We start from the raw sequence: 26254 nt of genomic DNA on the forward strand, positions 1-26254 counted from the left end.
CAGAACACTGGAGTGTACCACTGGATCCCCTCATCCTGGTCAGCCCCTCTCTCGCTGCAGAGCCAGCTGGGAGGATCAGGAGCCTGGAGGAGCAGCTACCCCCAGGCAGCAGCAGGGCCTCCAAGGGCTGGCTCCCCAGGTCCCACCACCACCCCCAGGATGGATAGGAGCGGGCAGGAGGGGATGTGTGGACTCGGAGATGGCGGGGGGGGAATGTTTCCTCAGCTGAATGAGGTTCTCTAGAGAGAGGTTTTCCCAGAGGGAGCTGTGCTGGGGGCCATGACAGGTCAGCCCTGGCTGGGCCTTGGGTGAGGCGTTCTCAGAGCTTCACACCTGAGGCCACGCTCACCCATTGTCCCTGAGGGGGCACAGGGAGGAGGGGCATGGGGCCCCTGACCCACAACCCTGTCCCTCCTCAAAGCCAGGAGCCCAGCGCCATCTTCCCTCCCTGCAGGCGATCCCCATCCTACATCGTCTGCAACACCACGTCCTCAGAGGAGGTGCTGGAGATGAAGGTGATGGTGCAGGTAGACAGGGCCAGGATCCACCAGGACCTGTTCTTCCAGTACGTGGAGGACCCCACCATCGTGCGGATTGAGCCCGAGTGGAGCATTGTCAGGTAGGAGCAGCCCCCGCATCACCACTTCCGAGGAGAGCTGTGGCGCCCAGTCCTGCTTTGGGGGCTGACGATGTGGGATTAGTTCAGAACATTTCCCCAGCCTTAAGTCCTGCCTTCCGGGGCTCTCTCGTTCCTCAAGAGTTCCACAGAGGAAGACCCAGCCCTGGAGGCCAAGCTCTGACCCACGAGAGCCCCCATCCTCCATTCAAGGGTTAGAGGCTGCACTTGGAGGCATATTCCCACCCCACCCCCACCACAGTGACCAGGCATAGGGGACAGTTCTGCTCCCTAAATCTTGCTTCTGGCAAATGTGGGCAATAATTCCCATCTGCCTTCAGGCTGAGGGATGTGGGAGAAGGGGAAAGGTCACGTCCAACTTATCCTGCTCCGGAAAGAAAGCCTGTCCTGGCCGCCCAGGTCCACCCTCTGTGCTTCCGGAACCTCCTGGCATCCCGTTTTCTGGGCTCTGGTGTCTTCCAGTTGCCTGCTTATTTCTGTCCATCCCCCTGCTGCAAACTCAAGTGCAGGTACGGTCCTGCCCCTGCTTCCCTAGTGCCCAGCATGAATGCTGGACGAATGTCCTAGAAGGAGGGGACCAGATATTTGATGCTGGTACAGGAAGCCCCTTGGACCGGGAGTGCTGGTTCTAGCTCAGCCACTCACAGCTGACTTGGGCAAGTGGCATAATCTTTCTGCGCCTTGACTCCTGTGTCAGGACATCTGCTGATATCTCCTTTAATTTTTATTAATAAACTTACATTTTTAGATTCATTTTGGTTTACAGAAAAATTATGCAGAAAGTACAGAGAGTTCTCATATACCTTTCTCCTCCTCCACACTCTGTTCCTTGTTATTAACATCTTACATTCGTGTGGTGTGTTCACTACAATTGAGGAGCCAATGTTGATCCATTATGATTAACGGAAATCCACAGGTTACATCAGGGGGCACTCTGTGTTGTACGGCCCTGTGGGATTTGACAAATGCATCATGTCATGTGTCCACCATGACAGTGTCATAAAGAAGAGTTTTACCGCCCTGTGCTCCACCTATTCATCCCTCTTCCATCTGAATCCCTGGCACCGTTGGTCTTTTCACTGACTCTACAGCTTGGCTTTTTCTAGAATGTTCTGTAATCGGAATGATACTGTGGGGAGCTTTTTTCCCCTAGGGGTTTCTCAGCCCCCAGATCTCTAGAAACCCTAAGAACCCTGGCTCCTGGCCCTGTGGGATTGTGCAGGGCGGTCTCACCTCAGGATGGAGCTTTGGGCAGACAGCCTGAGTCGGCTTTTCTAGGCCCTGGAAACAGGATTGGGGAAGGCCCTGCAGAGGGTGCACTGGCAGCAGGGCCCGTGGCGACATATCAGGAGCAGCTGGGGGTGGCAGCAAGGGCTTGGGGTCAGCCAGCCCCACCACTCCCCAGCCCAAGAACGATGAAAGTTACTTAACCTCCCTGGGTCCTGCATTTCTCATCTGTCGATTCCCTCACAGGTGGCTGAGAGAAGCGAGTGAGATGGACACACACAGTACAGGGCCTGCCCATTTCCTCTGACACACTCGGAGCTCAGTCCTGGGTCCTCCCCACTGCCCTCCCCTACCATATTGGCTTCAGCTGAGGAGAGGCCCAGGTGGGGGGAGGGGGAGCATAAAGAAGTGGTCTCCACAGGCTGAGGCAGGGGAGTCCAGTCCAGAGAAGCACCCTTAAACCAGGGTCAGCAGACCATGGGCCACCCATGGTGGATCCGAGGGTGGAAATGAATGTGGTGTCAAGGATTCTCTAGACCCACCAAGCTTATAACTAAGTTGCTGAGCCCTGTTTCTGGTAGCAGGATTCTCCTCGTGGATGTTCCCTTGATCACAAATAAGGCCTCTCCTGGCTTTCCTTTGCGTTGCCCCCAAGGAAGATGCACCCACGGAGCGTCCCTCCTCCCCGCCCCCAATGCCAGCTTCCCGGTGAAAGCACCACACAGACTGTCTCTTGACCCCTCCCCATCAGAGCCCCTGAGCACTTCACACCTACCTTCCAAGAGGGGGGCTCCTGAGGACCCAGGCCTCTGTCCTTCCCGGGTCTCAGCCTGCTCCTAGCCCCCAAGGTGGCCATTTGTAGTGTGTCTGTCCTTCATTCTTAGTGAGGGGACTCTGGTCTGGGCGAGGGCTTGGGGGGCGGGCGCCACCCGCCATGGTGACCATCTGGAGCAAGATTTCCATTAGGCCCAGGCCAGGTGAAAAAAGGACCCTGAGATTGGTGAGGCCTGGAGGGAAGAGATGGTGGGCACTGTGGAGAAGCACGAGGCCTGGGAAACCCAGAGGGTCATTCTGGAGAAGGGGCCTCCCCCGGGTCCACCTGCAAATGCTCCCACAGCCATCCTGCCTCCCTCTGGCTGCAGAGAATGTGTGACCTTTGTATTCCGTCAGCTTATAGTCATGGTCCCCAGGACCCTTGTCCTTATTGTTGTAGTGCGGTCCAGTGGTCATTATCATTGTCACTGATGCCATTGCTTATCCTACCCCAGTGAGTCTCATGCCTCCTTTCTCTTCCTGGCCAGTGGGAACACACCCATTGCTGTGTGGGGGACACACCTGGACCTCATACAGAACCCTCAGATCAGGGCCAAGCATGGCGGGAAGGAGCACATCAACGTGAGTTCAGATTGCCCCGGGGGCCTGGGGCTGCCCACTCAGGGTGTGGGCTTCCTAAGGGTTACAGCGGGGCCCCCATGTACTGATGGCCTCAGGTGCACACCCCATGTGCTGGAAGGTGGAGCTGGGAGCAGACGAGGGCATTTTCACACCTTGGAGTATGGGCGTGGAGTCACTTCTGGGGCTCCCCCTCCACCCCTTAACCCCCACTGCTACGCTCTGCCTTGGACAACACCTTAGTCACCTCACACCCCTTTGGGGCAAAACCAGTGGTGGGTGCCACTACCGAGCTGCTTTCTCGAGGGCCCAGGTTGTGTGGTCCCTGGTGTCAACTGCATGTGATGTTGACTGCACCCTGGAGATGGGTTTCCCAGCCAGTGCTGTGGGTGTGCAGACCTGCCGCAGGGCCTCACGGCTGCCCTTTTGGTTCCCCTCCCAGATCTGTGAGGTCCTGAACGCCACCGAGATGACCTGCCAGGCCCCGGCCCTCGCGGTGGGGCCGGACCACCAGTCGGACCTGACCGAGAGGCCCGAGGAGTTTGGCTTCATCCTGGACAACGTCCAGTCCCTACTCATCCTCAACAAGACCAACTTCACCTACTATCCCAACCCGGTGTTTGAGGCCTTCGGTCCATCAGGGATCTTGGAGCTCAAGCCTGGCACACCCATCATCCTGAAGGTAGGGTGGGGCAGGGGAGGGGAGGTAGAGGAGGAGGCCGCTGCAGGGGGAGGGGGACTTCTCAATCACAGGGAAGGGTCCCGGTCACTGGTCCTGCCAGATCTCATGACTGGCATCCCTAGCTGAGATTGTGTGATAGCCAGAACATGACAGACACTGCCTCTGAGTGCAAACTGGGAAGAAAATACCCTACAGGCCATGATCAGGGTAGTCAAGAGACACCCTAGCATCCTTGGTCATCCCCAGAATTCAGGAACTGGGGAGTCACGGGCTCACAGTCTTTCCTCCTATGCAGCCCCATCAAACCCAGCTTAGAGTTCCTTTGGAGTGCAGACAGCAAATTAGTTTTAACTCATGTGCCAGCTAGATCGGCTGATAGTGAGGGACTACAGCTCTGTGTTAAGAAGGATTCTGAGGTTGTATTTGGGACAAGCTGAAAAGAATGCCTTGATCAGTTAGTGACTTCTGACTGGGAGGAACTAACTGGGAAGGGTTGTAGACCTACCGTGGATTTTCAGGACTTATTACTGAAGGCGACCTCTCCACTAGCTCATCCATCAGCAGGGTGGGACCTCCAGGTGGGGGACAGGGCCCCTGGCCAGTGGCTGGGGTCCTGACCCTGGACTGGGCACTGGGGTTTCCTGTCGGCGCAGGGCAGGAATCTGATCCCGCCGGTGGCCGGGGGCAACGTGAAGCTGAACTACACAGTGCTGGTCGGGGAGAAGCCGTGCACCGTGACCGTGTCGGACGTGCAGCTGCTCTGCGAGTCCCCCAACCTCATCGGGCGCCACAAAGTGATGGTGAGGCTGGCGGGTGGGGCCTCGGTGGGTCTGGGATGCAGCGCGCGGTGCCTGCACCCACTGGGCCCCCAGGGCTCTGCAGAGTGGGATTCGGGCTGCCCCACATGTGCCTCCTAGACACTCGCCACCCCTAACTCCTTCTCCCTGCCCCCTTCCGAGCTTCTGTCTTCTGCACGGTCATTCTCTCCACACTGACTGGCACTATAGTGCAGGACAGCATTCGGTGAAGTGGGAAATCATCGCTTTGGGCAAGAGCGCCCTCACGGCGAGGCTGCTGGTGGCCTGGGAAGGCCCATGCATCAAGCTGTGTGCCTCAGTCACACCCTGACAGTGGGGTTGTATGTTGGGGGCCAGTCCCTGATGTCCTGGGGCTGGTTTCAGCCCAGTGTGTGCTGATTCCGCATGAGGATGACACAGGGGCTCCTGCCGCAGAGGTGCAGTTCTCCAAATGTGGGGTGCAGAGGCACCATGCCCCCAGCCTCACGCACCCTGTGTCAGTTTTTACAACGAACATCCCTCCAGGTCCCCAGTTGCTCAGTGACTTGGGTCAGACCCCACCCTCTGCCTCCAACCACCCCCCGACCTGTGTGCCCCCAGGCCCGAGTGGGCGGCATGGAGTACTCCCCGGGCATGGTGTACATCGCACCCGACAGCCCGCTCAGCCTGCCCGCCATCGTCAGCATCGCCGTGGCTGGCGGCCTCCTCGTCATATTCATCGTGGCCGTGCTCATCGCCTACAAGCGCAAGTCCCGAGAGAGCGACCTGACACTGAAGCGGCTGCAGATGCAGATGGACAACCTGGAGTCCCGTGTGGCCCTCGAGTGCAAGGAAGGTACGGGTGGCCCGGAGGCCAGAATGCCGTGCTGGAGGCTGGGGTGCGATTGCATGTGTCGGGGGGTGAGTGCACGTGAGAGTGAGCATGTGTGGGTGTGAGAGTCTGTGAGTGTGATGTGATAGAGTAGGTGGGTGTCAGTGTGTGAGTGTGTGTGTGAATGTGAGTGTTAGCGTTTTGGGGAGAATGAGTGTGTGGGTATGGGTGTGGGTGAGAATGCGTGAGGGTGTGGGTATGAGTCAGGCTGTGAGTGTGGTGTGTGTGACTGTCAGTGTGTGTATGAGAGTGTATGAGTGTATGTGAGTATGTATGAGAGTGTGTGAATGTATGTGAGTGTGTGAATGTGTCAATGAGTGTGGACATGAGTGAGAATGTGGGTTGGTATGAATAAGTGTGAGTGAGGGTATGAGTGTGACGTGTGTGGGGGTTTGAGTGTGTATGTATGTATTGTGTACGAGTGATGAGTCTTGTTAGTCTGAGTATGAGAGTGTGTGTGAATGTGAGTGTGAGGGTGTGGGAATGAGTCTCTGAGTGTGGGTGTGAGTGAGAATGTGGGTTATGAGTATGGATAAGTGTGAGTGAATGGTGTGTGTAAGTGTGTATGTGAATTCAAGTGTGACTGTGTAGGTTTGAGTGCGGGTTTTGGTGAGTATGAGAGGTGTGAGTGTGGTGTGTGAGTATTGTGCATGAGTATTGTGTGAGAATTGTTGAGTGGGTGTAAGGGTGTGAGTTGGTGTGTGTGTGTGGGTATGAGCATGTATATGTATATCATTGGAGTGTGTGAGTGTGAGTTTGGGTATTGTCTATGAACGAGGTATGAGTATGGGTGTGAGTGTGGGTGTGTGAGTATTGTGGGTGTTGGGAATGTGTGAGAGTGTGTTGAGTGGGTATGAGTGCACGTGTGTGCTGCCCACACAAACCAGAAGGTAGGTAGTGTGGTGGGGTGGGTGTGTGTCTGTGTGTGTGTGTCACCCACACAGCCGGTGGGCGGCATGGGGCAGCGCTGGGCTGTTGGGGTGGGTGTGTGTCTGTGTGTGTGTGTGTGTCACCCACACAGCAGGTGGATGGCGTGGGGCAGTGCTGGGCTGTTGGGGTGGGTGTGAGCAAGCGTGTGTGTATGTGTGTGTCACCCACACATAGCAGATGGGCAGTGTGGGGCAGTGCTGGGCTGTGCATTCCGCACTTGCAGAGGCCCTAACTCTAGGCCAACTTCGAGCCCAGCCCTCATCCCAGACCACGCCCTGCGGCCTTGACCCCGGCAGCCCCAGGTCATGCTCAGGCTCCTCTCCCTGCAGGTGTCCCTCCCTTCCTTTCCCATGGCAGACTGGGATCACTTTATGCCCCCTAGAGCCAGGCCCCAGCCCACCATCCGGACTGAGTGGCCTTGTGCCTGATTTCAGGGGAGACCTGGGGTGGCTTGACATGGCACATTCACACCTCTTCACCCTCATCCTGAGCAGAAAGGCAAGACCGAACGGCTGACCTGAGATTCAGAAGGAAAAATGTTTCCCTGCTTGTATTGAAAAAATTACAAACACAACCGTGAAGTGAAATCGGCTGTCCCTAAATCCACAAAGGGAATGGAGGAGTCAGACTCTTGTACGCCCCAGAACACGGTTCCACGTGTCACCCTGGGACACTCTGGTGCTCTTGCTGCAGATTAACACGTGGAGTCAATCCGCCGTACCTTGGCTCCCGCTCCACCCGGGAAGCCGGGGCTGTTTGAGGGGGAAGCGGATCCATTCGTCCCTCTCTGCCTCCTTCAGCTGTCAACACAGCATCCGCCTTATGGGACTGTTAATTACTGCCTTTTATTATATTTACGCTGCTTAATTTTTTCCTCCGCAATGTCCTCTTCCCTCTAATTAGGTATAGTGATTAGAATCTCTTTTATGTGTGGCAGGCGCGAGGCTTTGAATGTTGGAGGCGCTTGGTGACTTAACAGAAAGCTGCAGACTGATAAAAAGCCAACTCCCTCCTTCTCCTCCCCACCCGCTGAGCACCAGCTGGAAGGGGCATGAGGGGGTGTGGAGTAGCACCCATCAGAAGGTTCCAGAGAAGGGGGATCAGCAGGCAGGTGGGCGCCTGGCCTCGGTTTCAGCAGACAGCCAGGGTGCTGGCTGAGAAGTTCCCCACACGGCGGGAAGAGGGAGGCTCACCCAGAGCACACACAGATCAGCCGAGGTTGCATGCGGCAGAGCGGGGCCAGGGCAGAGCAGGGCAGGAGGTGGCTTCTTGGAGACTTTGCAGTCAGCCAGGAGGGCACCCCCACACAGCTGAAAAGAGACCCCACTGGGGCCTTCACCAGCCTGACCTTCTGAAATAGTAACACACAGTCGTACACTCACACATGTGCACACACACATACACTCACATACACACACTCACACATTCTTATACACACACTCACACACGTACATATGCACATTGATACACACACATACTCATATATTTACTCACACAATACACCCAGGTACACACTCATACACGTTCATGTACACTCACATGCATACACGTTCCTATACACACTCACACACATTTATACTGACACACTCACATATGCACACACACTGGACTGTGCCCAAGACGAGTGTGATAACAGCTTTGTCCTGTGCAACCACCTGGGCCCAACTAGTGTCTCGGGGCTCTGCATCCATCTGGGGACCCGAGCTGACTCCACAGACAGCAGTCCCCACATCCATGAGTGTTCATCAGGACTTTTGGTGACAGTTTGTGCCAGAAAGGCTCACCCACCCCTCTCTGACACACACACATACACACACACGCATGCACTGGTATAAGTTCCACCTGGACGTACCAGGGTTTCTCGATCTTGGGCCTCACGTCACACCACAAGGGCACCCCGTGCCGGGATGGCCAGGGCAGAGGGGAGGGTGTGCAGGGAAAGTAGAGCCATGGGAGAGCTTCTTAGCACCTGTCACGGTTTCGAGAGGCCACTCCCTTTTGTTCCCTCGAACAAGGGCACTGGTGTGCCACAGCTCAGGCCCACCAAGCCTGGCTCAGAACCCCAGGCCCCAGCCTGAACCCAGCACTGTGGGCTGATGTGTATCTGTGGTGGCTCCCAAGGCTCATCAGGAAGGGCGGGCCTGGGGCAACAGTGTTGTGTCCACGTGGTCCTCTCAGCCCACTGGGGCTGGGCTGGCTTTCCAAGGGCCCAGAGCCACGGTGGGCCTGGGAATTCCCTCTGAGCCCACAGCCTATTTTCCCCTGAAAATATAACTGGAAGGAAATATTATCTAGTTCATGTCCCCTGGCTGTTCTTCTTTCCAAGCTGTGTTAATCCATCCTGATTGTGTGCAAGTACGCTGTGTGTGCGTGTATGTGTGCACCTGTGTGTGCGCACGTGTGTGTGTATGTATGTGGAGAAGAAGGGGATGGGTGAGCAGTGGCGGGCAGGTGGCATCACCTCTGAGTACCTCCCAGAGGTGTACAGACCCTGGCAGGGGACAGTGCCCAGGACAAGTGTGGTAACCGCTTTGCCCTATACAACCACCCCCGGCTGCCTGCTGGGCTCTCTCTGGGCCCAGCTGGTGTCTGGTGGCTCTGTTTCCATCCGAAGACCCGAGCTGACACCACAGACAGGAGTCCCCTCCTGCTCAGGCCTCTGGGGGCCTCAGTGAGAGTTCTGAGCCCCAAGTAGGAGGAGCTCTGGAACCCCCATGCTCCAGCGCCCTCCCCGCCTTTTCTCCGTGCCAGCATTTGCTGAGCTGCAGACAGACATCCACGAGTTGACCAGCGACCTGGATGGCGCCGGGATCCCTTTCCTGGACTACAGAACCTACACCATGCGGGTGCTGTTCCCAGGGATTGAAGACCACCCAGTTCTCCGGGACCTTGAGGTAAGATGGCGGTGGAATGCATGTTGGTGACCCTCAAGTCCAGCCCCTGCATTCAGAGGGGAACCAAGGGAGGTGCCACCTGCCCGAGGCCCCCCAGCTTGCCGGCACCAGCCTACCCCTCTAGGGGAGATGGGGCCGTGTCTGGGAGTTCCGACTTGAAGCAGGTCCCTGTGTGAGCACAGTGCCCAGAGGGGCAGAGGTGTGAGATGGGTCCCAGGTCTCAGGGCATCATGGAATGGAATGGAAGCCTCTGTTCCCAGAAAAACTCTGCAAGTCCATTGAAACAAGAAATCTGGCAAACACATTTAGGGATCCATGGACTGTTGTTTAAGAAACTATGATACAATGGATTTTACCACTTAGTGCTCAATAAATACATGTGGAAAAGGTAAGTGATGTGCGTGTGGGGCAGAGAGGTGGCAGAGTGAGTGATAAAAGCACACCGTCTTCTTCCTGACCAGCAGGGACCTCGTCTCTTGAACATTGTACCCCACTTACTGTCTAGCTTCATCTCCGGCTTATGCATACATTCATGCTATGCTTTGTTCCAAAAGGGATTTGGAATGGCTAACAAAGAGACATGCCAGAGAAGAATGAAACATCTAAGTGAGAAGGCCACAGCAAAATATCACAAGGTGCAATCGCTGATATTGGTTGGTTTTAATCACTTCGCATGCCTTCATTTATTGAACCCTTCCAAGAACCCTCTGAAGTAGGCACGCCCACTTTACAGGCCACGAAGCTGAGACACAGAGACTGTCAGTCCTTGCCGAGGGACACGCAGCAGTAAGGGGTTGGGCCGGGGCTGAGCCCATCAGTACAGAGCCCCCTCCAGAACACGCACTGGGCTTCCAGGCTGCCACACTCAAGCTGCTCCTTAGGGTTCTTACTAGGATGGATTGAAAATCTGTCGCCAAAGCAGCAAAGGAGAAAAAGATTAATAGCGTGATTCACAGTGCCCATGAAATAAAACCAGCCCCGCTGGCCAGGAGCCAGGTGGTTTCCAGGCCCTGATCCCGAGGGAATGCCTGTGTGGGCTTTCCTGAGGAAGGGCGCACACCATGCACCTCAGGGTGGACACAGCAGGTCCACCGGGAAGACCGTGGCTCACCCGCGTTTCTCTACGCTTAGTTGTTGAGTGGAGCGTGTTTGTGCGTATGTGTGTTTCTGTGAGTTAGGGCACGGGCGTTTCTGTCTGGAGGAGGCCACCTTGGCTTCCCAGCTGACTGATACCATGAGGCACTTTCAGAGGCTGTAGGTGGTGGTCTCCATGTCGTCACGGATACGGCACCCTTTCTCTTGTCCCCATATGTATACACATGTGTCCATGTGCCTGTATATAGATGGTATATAAACATACGTATGTATGTGTGTACGTATCTGTGCATAGCTCGTATATACACGTATGTGTGTGCACGTATCTATACATATGTCACATACACACGTGTGTGCAAGGGTGCACAAGCATCCATACATACATCATGTACACACATAACAGTTTTGAATGTGGCACTTTCATCCATCCATTTCCTGGGTCTCACCCTCCTGGCTGTTCCCCCTTTCTCATTCCCACTCATTTTTCTTTTATCCTTTCTCTGGCTTCTACTTCAAAGTACCGGGGTGCTTAGGCCACTAAAGAGTGTGCCCGTTCCTGGTTAAAGCGAGACACAGGAGTGTTGGAAAGAGAAGACAATTCTCTGTGTGTGTATGAGACAGAGAGTGTGTGTGTGAGTGTATTACGTGTGTGTGTGAGTGTACATGTGTGCAGTATGTGTATAAATGAGTGTATATAGGTGTGTGAGTGTGTTCATGTGGGCACTGTGTGTGTGAGTGTGTACATGTGTGTATGTGCGTGTGTGTGTGGCACTGTGTATGTGGACTGCGCCGTGGGTCAGGGACCAGGCCTCACTAAGTCACTGTGGACCTCCAGCTGCCTACGGGGGCCCAGCACATAGAATCACGCAGGGACCACCAGACAGTTGAAAAGTGAATCTCCGTGTGTCTGAGTGAGTCAGACTGTTCCCCTGGGAGGTGGACGTGGTAGTCCCAGGAAGGGAAGTTGGTCTGAACATCCCCCTAGACCCTGGGGGCCGGATGGAGAAGAATCACAGCAAGAGTTCACGAAGGGCGAGGATGTGAAGTTATTCTCCCTTTTTCACGAGCTCAAAATTCCAAGTCCAAATAGATTTCCTGTAAGGATTTAACTTTTAAATTGGATTTCCTAAGACCATGTCCAAGGTGGCATTCCTACACGCCAGCCTGAATACCTTGGAGCAGACTGGGGGGCAGCCACCTCCTACCAGATGTCCTCATGGGGGACGTTGCGATGGCCCACACTGTAAGTCATATCACGACCTAGTATATGGTCTTATTCTGCATCTCGTACCTAAAACGTCTGCTGAAACCTGAGTATTCTCTCTTTTCATTCCCTTCATCAACAAGGGAGACATTCTGACCCCAGCCTCCTACTCAGGAAGGAGTTAACTACCAATGTCATCACTTTTCCTGCAAATGGAGCTCACCAGGTGGCTGGTTGTCAGACACAGGCTCTGACTCAAGCAGGCCGTGTGGCAGCTATCTTATTTCCAATAAACTCACAACTGAATTGTTTGCAGACAGAAATCAGCTTTTAACTTTCCTGCATCAGCCTGGGACTGAGATCAAAGAGACAGTGGTTGTTCAGCGGTAGAATTCTCACCTTCCAGGCAGGAGACCCAGGTTCGATTCCCGACCACTGCACCTTATGTGCAGCCACCACCCATCTATCGGTGGAGACTTGTGGGTTGCTATGATGCTGAACAGGTTTCAGCGGCACTTCCGAGCTCAGGTGGGCTAGAAAGAAAGGCCTGGTGATCTATTTCCAAAAAATCAGTCAGTGAAAACCCCCTGGGTTACAATGGTCTGAGCCGCAGCTGACCGTGGGGACAGCACAGGACCAGGCAGCATTTTGTTCGTTGTGCATGGGGTTACCATGGGTCGGTGGCTGACTCGATGGCTGCTAACAACAACAACAGCGTGAGACCCAGGCTCCTAGGCAAGATCAGGGCTCTTGTTTTTTTCCAGTCCCTCCTTGCCACCAGAAGAGTTTCACCCTGTCGATTTTCTGGGTATGGAAACATTTTGAGGAAGCTGTTGACTAATCTTACGTCATGTTTCCCAACCCTCTGAGCCACTGAGTTGCCTGCCAGCTGGTTGGCATGAGGGGTGAAATGCGTAAAGAAGGAGGGGTCCCGTGGCCTTGGCTGTTCTGGAGAGGAGGCCACCAGGCCCTTTCTTTTGCCACCAGCTGGGCAAAGTCCAGGCATCTGGAGACATGACTGCCAAGCCACTAGTCACCCACCAAACCTTTCAAAATATGGAGCAAACCGTCCATCAGACACTCACGATCTCAACCTATCATTGACTCCTAAACTCTAACCTGTCAGGTTATAATTAAAATTTCCTGTCCAGTTTTATAGGCACAAACTTCAGCTCCATTAGAGAACCATCTGGTGAGCAAAGAGTTCTGGTGGAATTTGATGAAGGGTGGGGTGGCAAGCCATGCAAGAACACCGTTCTAGATTCCCTTAGCAAGAGACTTCACGTTCATCTCCTCCCTTTCATAAAATGGGGAGAGAGTGCCTGCCTTCTGCACCCCAGGGCACGGTGCTGTTGCAGTAGGTGTCTTGGAAACTCTCAGGGGAAGGGGACTATGACAAGCAGTACTGAAGGGGGACAGGCGAGTCACGAACCCACCGCTGTTTACATGTGCACCGTGCACGCCAAGCATTTACATGCATGTTGAAGGTTCACAAACCATTATGATGTAGCACTCATGTTCTCCTTGTACAGATGAAGCAGGAGAGCCCAGAGATGGTAGAATTTTTCCTGCATGTACTAGTTGGTGTAGTCTGATTTGCAAACCTGTGCTGCAAACCAGGACATTATTTGGCTGCAGGTAGCTTTGCTAAAAGCCCCCTTCCTGGGGCCCAGGCCTTGCTGCCGAGAAGGTGGGTGCACTTTGCACCCAGAGAAATCAGAGCCACAGCAGGAAGTCCAGCGTCCATCATCCTGCCAAGGGTGCCATCTGGCCAGGCCTGTTCCTAGACCGCCTCCCCAGATGCCAGCGTGCCAGCTGCATGTGGCCACTTGCCCTTCGGCTGCTAGCTGAGCTACAGAGGCCTGTTAGGGAAGCCACAGAGAAGGCTCAGCTCTGGCTCTCAGGCAGCCCTGGCTGGGACAAGCCCTGGCAAAGGTCGGAGAGGACAGCCAGGGACTTGGGTTTGGAAGTCCAGCACCATTCTCCCCAGCTGGATGGCCTAGGACCACTGAATTCACCCCTCCGAGAGGTTGTTACGGGGAGTAACACCTTACCCTGGCAAGGTGACTGGGAAACTTCGTTAAAATCATGTGTAAAATGTGCCCGTGCTATGAACTGGGACGTTATTTGGCTGGAGGTAGCTTTGCTAAAAGTCCACTTCCCAGGGTCCAGGCCTTGGGAAGCAATCTGCTGCTAACCTAAAGATTGGAGTTTCGAACCGACCCAGCGGCTCCTCGGGAGAAAGGTCTGGCAATCTACTCCTGTAAAGATTAGATCCTAGGAAACTCTTGGGGGGCAGTTCTGTTCGGTCACACACAGTGTCAAAATTGACTGAGCAACACCCAACAAGCACAATGTGCCCAGCACTGGGCATTGCACATGGCGGAGGCTCAGGAAAGTCCTCCATCCACCCATCTGACTGTTGCCAATGTTGGGGGTTACCAGCTGGGGGGCTATTGGATACGAACGGTGCTGCTGTGAGCATTCTTGTACGTCTCAGTGACGATGCTTGGCTCCCCCATGTGTGCCATGCCTAGCTCACTGCTGACTCGGGTGTGCAGGGTGGACTGTAGCCCTGCATGCTTGCAGGTATCTCCAGATACACAGGGTTTCCTTCCTTTCCCCTGGATTGAGCAGGGCCTTACAAAGGGTCCTTACGAATGTCAGATGTTAGAGTTAGGGAACTCTTTAGAGATGGTCAGCCTTCCTCTTCCCCTTTTTTCAAGGGAATAAACTTTGCTCCCCCTCCCCGAGAAGTGAAGGGACTTGCCCAAGGTGGCACAGCATGGCGGTGTCACAGCCCATGTGGGACCTGAGAGTCCTGATGCTGAGGGTGCTGGTTGCCAGCAGGACCCACGAGCTGGGGAAGGGCCAGCTTCAGTCAGCTGAATGGAGACCAGGCCTAATGATCCCTTGGGCCAGCGGGGTGTTTACTCAGGCAGCTCCGGCTTCCCAGAGTTCCCTGGGGGGCTGCGAGGGTGGTCTGCCCACTCAGGGCCCCTCTTTGACTCTGCCTGACCCTCAGGGAAGAGCTCAGGCCTGGATCTGCCAGAGCTGGGTTCAATCCCCAGTATCAGCGTTCACTAACTGTGTGAGCTTCTCTCTGTGCCAAAACTAGGGATGAGGTGTTTAGCACTGTGCCGGGCTTGGTGGCATTAGCCAGGTGGGCTGTGGCTTGAATGAGGGGTGGCATGTGGGCTGGGAGGATCACCAATGTGGGCAGAGCTCAGTCCGTCGGGAGGGCCCCAGTGCTGCCGCGCTCCTCTCTGCAGATGGCAGTCAGGATCGTCTCTGTCTCCCCTGCAGGCCCCAGGCTACCGGCAGGAGCGCGTGGAGAAGGGCCTGAAGCTCTTTGCGCAGCTTATCAACAACAAGGTGTTCCTGCTCTCCTTCATCCGCACGCTCGAGTCCCAGCGCAGTTTCTCCATGCGCGACCGTGGCAACGTGGCCTCGCTCATCATGACCGTGCTGCAGAGCAAGCTGGAGTACGCCACCGATGTGCTCAAGCAGCTGCTGGCCGACCTCATCGACAAGAACCTGGAGAGCAAGAACCACCCTAAGCTGCTACTCAGGAGGTGGGCGTGCCCAGGGCTCAGCAGGGGGTGTTGGGGCACCCCTACCATCGCCCGGCTACTCTGCCAGTTCTGTATGCCTACCAGGGAGACTGGTTAAAGCACTGAGTTGTCAGAGGTGGGGCTGTATTAGATATCTTTTAAGAAGAACTGGAGTTCCTGACTTGGCTGTTAACTGCAAGGTTGGTGGTTTGAGTCCACTCAGAGGCACCTCAGAACAAAGGCCTGGCTATCTTCTTCAGAAAAACCAGACATTGACACCCTATGGAACCCAGTTCTACTCTGACACATGTGGGGTTGCCATGAGTCGGTGTTGACTCAGTGGCACCTGGTTATGTTGGTTTGTAAGAAAGACCTCATCCATTACTTTGGCACCTAGAACTTGCCAGGACCCATCTGCTCACTCTAGTGTTTTCATCTACCCTGTTATCTGCTTTTCATTCTTCCCCCTCTGCCCTGACACTCCCTTGATTTTGGCCCTTTCTGCTGGAATTGTTCTCTAGTGGAGTCTTCACAGGTCACGTAGACCAGTCCTGGTCTTACCTAGACCAGAACTTGAATTAGGAGATAGAACCCACCCCACCATCTCAGGATCAGAAGCTTTGCTCCTTGCAACTGGAGGTGTTGTCTGTGGACAGCATCCCCTGGGAGCTGGTTAGTAATGCGGAGTCTCAGGCCCCACCCCAGGCCCCTGAATCAGAATCTGCATTTTCATGAGAAACCTAGGTGATCTGAATGCACGTTAAAAGTTGAGCAGCACTGGTTTAGCCTATGTTTGAATTAAAGCCTGTGAACTTCCGCTTGCCTGATGCCACCCAGCAAGTATTTCCTGGCACCTACTAAAAACTGTCAGCTCTATATTGGGTAGACCAGTGTCGGGCTGTTGAGTACCTCACACTCAACACCATCGATACCTCAAAGGTCACACGTGGAAGCATAACCGTATCCTGTGGCTTCGGCCTCAGAACAAATCGAGACTCTGACTCTACCCAGGCTCCCATTGAACTTGCCATGCACATGAAGGCTGTTTCTATCCCGTGTCTTTAGCTTTCACTTATCTGCAGGTGAGAGACTCCAAGTCAAATCATTATATCCAGTCCTCTACCTGAACCTGTGTCTGCTTCTGTCTGCCTGCTCCCTCTCTCCGTCCTTGGGGCCTTGGTTGGAGGCAGGGCCCTGGTGGTTCCCACTTGGTCCAAGGGGTGGTTGTGGTTTTCAGAAGCGTGTGCTGCAGGCCTTTTCTTGGTGCTGTGGGGTTTCGCCTGCACAGCTACAAAAGGTTGCTACAGATAGGAGCAATCATACAGCTTTGGAAACAGCAAGGTAGATCATTTAGATTTTTGTTTTACTTTCACCAAGCAGCCACCCACTGGCATAATTCTAGGGTTGCCACCGCCTGGCAGAGCTCCCGCCGAGAATTTCCCGGCGTGGTCTCGCGCCGTGTCTGAGCGCCTCCTCCTCTTGTTTTCAAGTCCCTCCCTCCCAGATGCCCACTTTCTCCTGCTCCCTCCATCTCCTTTTCCTCTTCTTGCCCCCAGCTCCCCCTCCATTCAAGATTCTTCCTTCTTTTCTTTCCCTAGCATCATGGTGGGCTGGCAGCTGCCCAACTGCCTTTGGGCTTTAGTTGTTAGGATTTTCTGGCAGCTGCAACTTTGAACTCTATCCAAACATATCTGGATGGGGAGGTCGGTCTCTGGAGCTGGCTGCACATTTAGTGCAAGGTAGAGTGTGGTTTGTTTTCTCTGAATGGATGAAACCCACAGTGTCCTTGGCAGATAAACCTGCTGCAGGGTTCTCACTTCCAAAGGAAAAGAATAAATGGGCTTGGGTTGTGGCATGAAAGATTCATGTTAGATTCCGGAAGGAACTTGCTGTCATTGTAAATGAAACACCTTAGCAACATTGTAAATGAAAGCCTTTGAAATAGAACAATTTTGTCATCTCTTGGGATGGGCTAGGTATACGGCTTAGGGTTTCTGGTGGCCCTAGAAGTCTTTAGCTCAGGCTATGGGGCTCAGCCACCACGCATCTGTCAGTTTGTCGTACTGTGGGGGCTTGCATGTTACTATGATGCTGGAAGTTATGTCACCGATGTTACAAATACTAGCAGGATCACTCATGGTGGACAGGTTTTAGTGGAGCTTCCAGACTAAAACAGACTAGGAAGAAGTACCTGGCAGTCTACTTCTGAAAAAATGGGCCAATGAAAACCTTACAAATAACAGTGGAACACTGTCTGATATAGTGCTGGAAGATGAGCCCCCCAGGTTGGAAGGCACTCAAAATGTGACTGAGGAAGAGCTGCCTCCTCCAAGTAGAGTCGACCTTAATGACATGGTTGGAGTCAAGTCTTTGGGACCTTCATTTGCTGATATGGCATGACTCAAAATGAAAGGAAACAGCTGCAAATATCCATTAATAAGAGGAACGTGGAATGTACAAAGTATGAGTCTAGGAAAATTGGAATTCATCAAATATGAAATAGAATGCATAAAGATCAATATCTTAGGCATTAGTGAGCTGAAGTGGATTGGTATTTACTATTTTGAATCAGACAATCATATGGCCTGCTGCGCTGGGAATGACAAATTGAAAAGGCGTGGTGTTGCATTAATCATCAAAAAGAACATTTCAAAATCTATCCTGAAGTACAGGGCCGTCAGTGATAAGGTAATATCCATATTCCTACAAGGAAGACCAGTTAATATGACTGTTATTCATATTTACAAACCAACTGCTAATGCCAAAGATAAGGAAATTAAAGGTTTTTACCAACTTCTGCAATCTGAAATTGATCAAACATGCAATCAAGATGCATTGATAATTACTGGTGATTGGAATTCGAAACTTGGAAAAAAGAAGACGGATCAGTAGTTGGAAAATATGGCCTTGGTGATAGAAATGATGCCAGATATCACATGATAGGATTTTGAAAGACCAACATTTATTCATTGCAAATACCTTTTTTCAACAACATAAATGGCAACTATACACGTGGACCTCACTGGATGGGAAACACAGGAATCAAATCAACTACATATATGGAAAGAGCTGTTAGAAATGCTCAATATCATCAGACAAAACAAGACTAGGGATCACCTGCAGAACAGACCATCAATTGCTCATGTGCAAGTTTAAGTTGAAGCTGAAGAAAATTAAAAGAAGTCCACGAGAACCAAAATAAAACCTTGAGTATATCCCACCTGAATTTCAAGACCATCTTAGGAATAGATTTGATGCACTGAACACTAGTGACCAAAGACCAGATGAGTTGTGGGATGACATCAAGGACATCATACATGAAAAATCAAGAGGTCATTACAAAGACAGGAAAGAGAAAAGGCCAAAATGGATGTCGGAAGAGACTCTGAGAGTTGCTCTTAAACGTAGAGTAGCTAAATCGAATGGAAGAAGTGATGAAGTAAAAGAGCTGGACGAAAGATTTCAAAGGGCAGTTCCCCAGATAAAGCATTATAGTGAAATATGGAGAGACCTGGAGTTAGAAAACCAACAGGGAAGAACACGCTGAGCATTTCTCAAGCCAAAAGAACTGAAGAAAAAAATTAAGCCTCGAGTTGCAATTTTGAAGGATTCTTTGGAGCCCTGGTAGCACAGTGGTTAAGTGTTCGGCTGCTAACCAAAAGGTCAGCAATTTGAATCCACCTTGGAAACCCTATGGGGCAGTTCTAGTCTGTCCTATAGGGTCGCTATGTGTTCAAATCGACTCTACAGCAATGAGTTTTATGGGCAAAATATTGAATGATGCAGGAAGCATCAAAAGAAGATGGAAGGAATACACAGAGTCACTGTACTACAAAGAATTGGTTGACATTCCACCATTTCAGGAGATAGCATATGATCAGGAACCAATGGTATTGAAGCAAGAGGTCCAAGCTGCTCTGAAGGCATTGTCAAAAAACAAGGCTCTAGGAATTGATAGAATACCAACTGAGATGTTTCAACAAACAGATGCAGTGCTGGAGGTACTCACTCGGCTATGCCAAGAAATTTGGAAGACAGCTACCTGGCCAGCCAGCGGGAACAGATCCATATTTGTGCCCATTCCAAAGAAAGGTGATCCAACAGAATGCAAAAATTATTAAACAATGTCATTAATATTACACAATAGTAAAATTTTGCTGAAGATAAATATAAAACGGTTGCAGCAATGCATCGACAGGGAGTTGCCAGAAATTCAAGCCGGAATCAGAAGAAGCAGAACCGGAGATATCACTGCTGAAGTCAGATGAATGTTGGCTGAGAGCAGAGAATACCAGAAAGATGTTTACCTGTGTTTTATTGACTATGCGAAGACATTCAACTGTGTGGATCGTAACAAATTATGGAATGAGAATTCCAGAACTCTTAATTGTGTTTATGTGGAGCCTATACATAGACCAAGAGGCAGCCGTCGTTCAAACAGAACAAGGGGATACTGCATGGTTTAAAATCAGGAAAGGTGTGTGTCAGGATTATATCCTTTGACCATACTATTTCAGTCTGTATGCTGAGCAAATAATCTGAGAAACTGAACTATATGAAGAATGTGGCATTAGGATTGGTGGAGACTAGCAACCTGCAATATGCAGATGACACAACCTTGCTTGCTGGAAGTGAAGAAGGTTTGAAGCACTTACCGATGAAGATCTAAGACTACAGCCTTCAGTTTATGGATTGTACCTCAGCATAAAGAAAACAAAAATCCTTCAACTGGACCAATAAGCCACATTATGATAATGAAGAAAATATTGAAGCTGTTAAGGATTACATTTTACTTGGATCCACAATCCACGCCCATGGAAGTAGCAATGAAGAAATTAAATGACACATTGCAGTGGGCAAATCTGCTGCAAAAGACCTCTTGAAAGTGTTGAACAGCAAAGATTGCACTTTGAAAACTACGTTCGCCTGACCCAAGCCATGATATTTTCAATCACTTCATATGCATGTGAAGGCTGGATAATGAATAAGGAAGACAGAAGAATTGACGCCTTTGCCTTCTTTGGCGAAGAATAGTGAATATAGCACGGACCGCCAGGAGAACAAACAAGTTTGTCTTGGAAGAAATACAGCCAGAGTCCTCCTTGGAAGTGAGGACAGCGAGACTTCGTCTCACATACTTTGGCCGTGTTATCCGGAGAAGCCAGTCCCTGGAGAAGAACATCGTGCTTGGTAATGTAGAGTCGGTGAAAAAGAGGAAGACCCTTGATGGATGGATTGATAAGATGGCTGCAACATTGGGCTCAGACATAACAAAGGTTGTAAGGATGCTGTAGGACTGGGCACTGTTTCCTTCGGTTGTACGTAGGGTCTGTGAGTCAGAACCTGACACACCTAACAACGACAGGAGGGACTTAGCCTGGCCTCTTTATCCCAGTCCCCTTCTCTTAGCACCTTCCCTTCTATCCTGCGCCAAATTAGTGCTTCCACAGTTTGTTTTTTTCTTCTGCCCCCTAAAGAATACATTTACCGTATGAAGTTCTCTTACCAACTGCTATCGAGTTAGTTCCAACTCATAGCGACTCTGTGTGTGTCAGAGTAGAACTGCGCTCCACAGGATTTTCAATGGCTGATTTTTTTGGAAGTAGATCCCCGGGCCTTTCTTCTGAGGCACCTCTGGGTGGACTGGACTTCCAGTCTTTTGGTTAATAGCTGGACACATTAACTGTTTACACCACCCAGGGACCCCATAAAGTTTTCTAAGGCTGTTCTAGCCTATATGGTAGCTACTAGCCACATGTGACTCTTTAAATTGAAATTAGTTCAAAGCAAATAAATTGTAAAATGCAGCTCTCCATCCCACGAACACATTCCCAGTGTTTGGTAGCCACATGGGGCCTGGGGCCCCTGTACTGGGCAGTGCAGATGTAGAACGTAGAATGTTTCCCTCACCAGAGAATGCTCTGCTGGACAGAACTGCTCTCAGGCCTTCCCCAAAAGGCCACCTGTGAGCTTGACACTCAGAATGTTGTCGTCCAGCTTTGTGGGGAGAGCTTGCCCTGACATTAGAGGGTGTCTAGGAATCCACGAGACTTGTGTATTCTTTAGGATCTCAAGATTTGGCCTAAAAGCCATACATAGCAAGATCGATGCAGGCCTCTTCCCCTGCCCTCCCTAGCCAGGGCCTCTGACCACTTGCCTTTTTCTTTGTCTTGCTCTGCTCGTTCCCTTGGTGACCGGTGACAGGACGGAGTCAGTGGCTGAAAAGATGTTGACCAATTGGTTCACTTTCCTGCTCTACAAGTTCCTCAAGGTAGGGTTGGATGTGAGAGTGTTGCTGGCCCTGCCTCAGTACCCCCACGGGCTCTGACCTTCTTCTCCCCAGCCTGCCCCATTTCCCTCATGCCCACAGTCCACACTCTCAAGGGCTGCCTCTTGCAATGCCACAAGAAACAGAACCCCCTCCTCACTAAGAGAAACAGCCTCCTGGCCATTTCAGAAGGCAGAGCCCCCAAGTCCTAGCTTGAGAGACACAGTCCCCAAGGCTGGTTTCCCTTCCTGGTGAAGGGCAGAGGATCCCCCTTTGAGGGCCCTAAATCCTCCTTTCAACCTAAATGCAAGTTGAGGTCCCAGGCAGATATAGCAGCAGCCCTGTGACTGGGGGTGGGAAAATGGCCTGTTCCCAATTATTCACTTGTTTCCTTGGGAGTTTACATCACAGAGGGCTGCCCTGGGCCTCAGAATGGAGCTCCGGAGAAGGCTGGGAGTGGGGTGAAGGAGGAAAGAGGGGATAGGAAGCAGGCAGGAAAGGAGAGAGAGCTCTAGGAAGGTGGGAGGAAAGACCAGGGGAGATGGAACCGGAAGGGAGAGAGTTGGAGAACAGGGCATGAACTGAGAGATGAACTGAGAGAAAAGCATGTGGGCGCAGGAGCAGGCAGGAGGAGAGAAGGAGTTGGCAGCAGTCCTGGGAGAAGCAGGGACTCCAGGAGGTGGCCTAGGCTGCTCGTTCTCTTCATCCAGGAATGTGCTGGGGAGCCGCTCTTCTCCCTATTCTGTGCCATCAAGCAGCAGATGGAGAAAGGTCCCATCGATGCCATCACGGGCGAGGCCCGCTATTCCCTGAGCGAGGACAAGCTGATTCGCCAGCAGATCGACTACAAGACCCTGGTAGGTCACCTCACCGCCCCCCTGTGGCTCCAGGAGGCGGGCTGTGGTCCTGGGCAGCCCCTTCCCCACTGAGAGAGCTGTGGAAAGGCTGAAAAGCCAGCTCTCCAGCTGCGTCACCTACCTGGGCCCAACCAGGTGTCTGCCTATGCTGGTCACTTCAGATATCTTCTGTGCCACCACACCAGGGCATCTGGATTTGGGAACCCATGGCTCAGACACATCTGAGAAACACTTCCACAAAAGACTAGTGTGGTCCCAGGGCAGTGGCCTTGAATGGTGGAGTCACGCCCCTGCCATCAGGTGGCCACTGACCCCAGGAAGTTCCTGCGCATCAGTCCTCCCGTTGTGGAGATCCGGCACTTACTGCTCCACGCAGGTAGGGGGTGTGGAGCATGGAGGACAGAAATGATACACTTCCCAGGGCTCGGACGCCCACATTTGCCCACTGGTCTCAGTTCCAGTGTGCCCAATCTCCCATGACCTGAGCTGAAAAATGTGAGGCCAGGAGGGCTGGGTGGATGAAGGTGTATGTCCATGGAACAGGGCTCCCATAGCAGGTGGAGTAGCCTAGTGTTTGAGAGCACAGGGTTGGCTCAGATCAGGATTCGAGCCCGACTTCTGCCACTGACCAGCTGGGTGATTTGGGACAAGTTCTTAATGCCTCCGAGTTTGGGTTTCTTTATCTGAAAGATGGGGATCATAATAGAACTTTCCAGAATGGGAATAATAATAGCACCTGCCGCACAAGTTGCTGAAAGGATGGAATTAGATGAGATGCTCCTGGTGGTCGTGGTGTAAATGCTCAGCAGTGCTGCTCACCCAGTCCCCCCACTCCGCTGCCCAGGGAGCTCACACCCAGCCTTCGTTGGTGAGAGTTGGCATCACCCACCAGGAAAGGGGAGAGAAAATGGAAGGAAAGAATGAGAAAACCCAATAGAAGATGAATGTTGGGGGTGATGTGCAGGTGGTCCCCAAGAATGGAAGCAAGAGAGACAACAATGGGAAAGGAAGGATGAGCACAGAGAACAGGTGGAAGGAACCTAGAATGCAAGTCTCAGGAGAGGAGACAGCAGATGGGACAGGGGGTGGCTCTCTGGCAAGCCCCCCACCCTCATGCTGAGCGGGCTGAGTCCCAGACTCTGCAGCCAGCTGGGGAGAGAGTTCCCACCACACTGACCAGAGCCATGCTGCCACCTGCCCCACTCCCATCTTCAGACCCCGGGAATCCCGATGGGTGTGTGTCTTAGCAGATTTGCTGGGCTTGACCCATTGGTGAGGACTCAGGGGAGCAGACTGTGAACAAGGCCACTGCTTCCTGGCAGTCCCCATCTGCTCCAGAGGAAGAGGTAGAGGCCCCGACTAAAACGGGAAAGGGGTGGAGGGGGGAGAAACCCTACCAAAAATAGAGCACTGAATAGACTTCTTAATGAGACAGAAACCCCAACAACCCAATGCCATCGAGTCGATTCCAACTCATAGCGACCCTATAGGCCAGAGTAGAACTGCCCCATAGAGTTTCCAAGGAGCGCCTGGCGGATTTGAACTGCCAACCCTTTGGTTAGCAGCTGTAGCAATGAGACAGAGGATGAGACAGGACTACCGTTTAAATGTCTCCTGCCTTGTGTCCCCCTCCGCTCCCTTTCTTTCCTGCTCTGATCAGCAGCTTCCCAATATTGAATCCAACACAATGCATCGCAGTAATGCTCTGTCCCCAAAGGGCAGCATCCTTTATTCCAGAGGCCAAACTATTGTTAGCACCCAAGCCTGTTTCCAGGGTCCCCAGCTTAAAGAGGATGTGAAGGGATTGGAGTGGGGTAAAAAACATCCGCCAAGGTGGAGAGACTTGGGGAGAAGGGCGATGAGATGGCAGGGAGAAATTGGAATGGTTTTGCCTGGAGAAGAAAACAGCTGCAGGGTGAGGAAGGAAGAAAGGGTTCAAATAAAGGGTCATAGAATTGGGTGGTGGCTGGAGGAGCCAAGAGCGAGGACCAGCTGATGGTAGCCTAGTCCTGGGCAGGAGGGTGACCAGGGAGAATGAGGCAGCTCTGAGGGGCTCGGGGGGAACTGAGCACTTCACATTATGGTTTGGACACCTCTTAACTGTCAAGTGATTAATTGTATCTCAGGGCGGCGTGGCCCAGGCCCCTGCTGCTGGGAGGGCCGTGAAGGCCAGCAGCAGCAGCCCTGGGACAGTGGTGCCACTAGGATTGGTGTCACCCAGTGTGGTAACTCAAGGTGTCACCTCCCCATGGCCCTCCTCCCTGGGAAAGACCATACAGAAGCCGAAGTAATGTTTCTTGTACTGATGTTATTCGTAAACATTTTCCTTTAGTTATTGCTTCATTCTCGAAAAAGTTAGTGATGTAGGTTCACGAATACTAGTTACCACAATATTGGAGCTGAAACATCAGAAAATTTGACAAAACCAGTGACTATAAAAACTCCGGCAGCAACGAAAACAACAGCGGTGCTTGTAGATGAAACCACGTGATTCCAGGCGTCACCGTAATTCGGTAATAATGACAGCTCTGACCTGAGTGCAACAGGAGGTTCAAAATGTAAAACAGCACAGAGTTTTAGCCTTGTAGGTATATTGATACATGTAAGCTGGGCTTCTGAAAAATGTTTTTCTTGTTAGAAGTAACTAGAGAGAGATTTTTATAGACGGTCATTTTGATGTCGCCCCCTCTGACAATGTCACCCGGTGTGATCTGCACCCTGCACTCCCCTGTTGACACCAATGCCCTGGGAGGCTGCTTGAGTGTTGAATCTCAGGCGCCACCAAGACCCCCAAGTGGTTCTTAGGCTCATTAAGGTGCTAGAGGCTTTGCAGGCCCTTGTAGAGAAAGCACCAGGCAGTTTGCTCAGAAATTAGCGCAAGGGGTGTGATGGGAGAGAGAATTTTGGGTGGAGCTGGGGCTTGGCCAGTGGCCAGGGAGACCTGTTCTTCTGTGGGGCTACTGCTTTCTTTCTGGTAGGTAGACCCCTGCCCTGAAGTGCCCATGAAGTGTCCTCCTGACGCCACTTGAGCCCAGGGGCAGTAGAAATGGCCAGAGATCATACTGAGGTCAGAATCTTATGGTTGACTCAGAATCTGCCTCATGATCTCTCAGAGGAGGAAGCCCAGAAAAATCCATGTTGCTGGCCGGGAAAGGCTGAGCCGCTCCACCACTGCCCAGAGGGCGGCCAGAGCAGCTGAGGGCCAGGCTGCCCTTGGCCACTGAGGAGGGCAGGGCAGGGCTTCTAGAAGGCTGGTAGAAGGAAGGGAGGGGCTGGGAGTGGGCACTCAGGAAGAAAGCGTGGTCTAGAGCTCTCCTGCCATCGTTTCCAGTCTAGGACATTTTGAGGGTGAGAGTCTGGTGTTATAGATTTAATAGAATTTTTTTCTTCTTAATGGAACACGCATGTCCCGGGTTGAGCTCACAGCAGTCTGGTTGCTAATGAAAAACAGGCATCCAGGGCCGAGGTTCTAATTGCCACCACGTGGAGCAGGAGGCGGGGAAGCTGAGAGGGAGGCTGTTGTCCGGCTCTGCAAACCAGACATGGCAACTGGGAGTGGTTATGGGGCAGAGAGTTCAGAGAAGGAGAGGTGTAGAGACCCTAGCAACAGGACCAGAGGGAGGGTGGGAGCCGAGAATAGCATGCTTACCTATGACTGCCCAGGCCTCTGCCCTAGCTCGTTCCTGCACCCCCCAGCACCCAACCCATTCCTGGCGATAACCAGGGTCCCGCACACCCTTGTCAACATAGAAAGAGCCCACTCTGAGAACAGCAAGAGAAGGAAACTCTTGGAAAGGGCTCCTACCAGTACCAGTTATTGACAAATCGATTCCAACTCAAGGCAAC

At 52.4% G+C, this 26254-nt stretch overlaps 1 protein-coding gene across 3 annotated transcripts in view; it reads left to right on the top strand.

The window, feature by feature from the left end:
- The window catches only part of PLXNA4 (plexin A4), a 517066-nt gene that overhangs the window by 452431 nt on the left and 38381 nt on the right, over positions 1-26254 (top strand). For all 3 annotated transcript variants that reach the window (XM_049894276.1, XM_049894277.1, XM_049894278.1), the window contains exons 16-24: positions 455-619; positions 3166-3259; positions 3699-3938; positions 4592-4738; positions 5336-5570; positions 9288-9430; positions 15036-15304; positions 21488-21554; positions 22262-22408. In XM_049894276.1, coding sequence (XP_049750233.1) covers positions 455-619; positions 3166-3259; positions 3699-3938; positions 4592-4738; positions 5336-5570; positions 9288-9430; positions 15036-15304; positions 21488-21554; positions 22262-22408 — 1507 coding nt within the window. The remainder of the gene's footprint in view (positions 1-454; positions 620-3165; positions 3260-3698; positions 3939-4591; positions 4739-5335; positions 5571-9287; positions 9431-15035; positions 15305-21487; positions 21555-22261; positions 22409-26254) is intronic.

Source organism: Elephas maximus, chromosome 8 (assembly GCF_024166365.1).
Source record: "Elephas maximus indicus isolate mEleMax1 chromosome 8, mEleMax1 primary haplotype, whole genome shotgun sequence".
Classification (NCBI taxonomy): Eukaryota; Metazoa; Chordata; class Mammalia; order Proboscidea; family Elephantidae; genus Elephas; species Elephas maximus.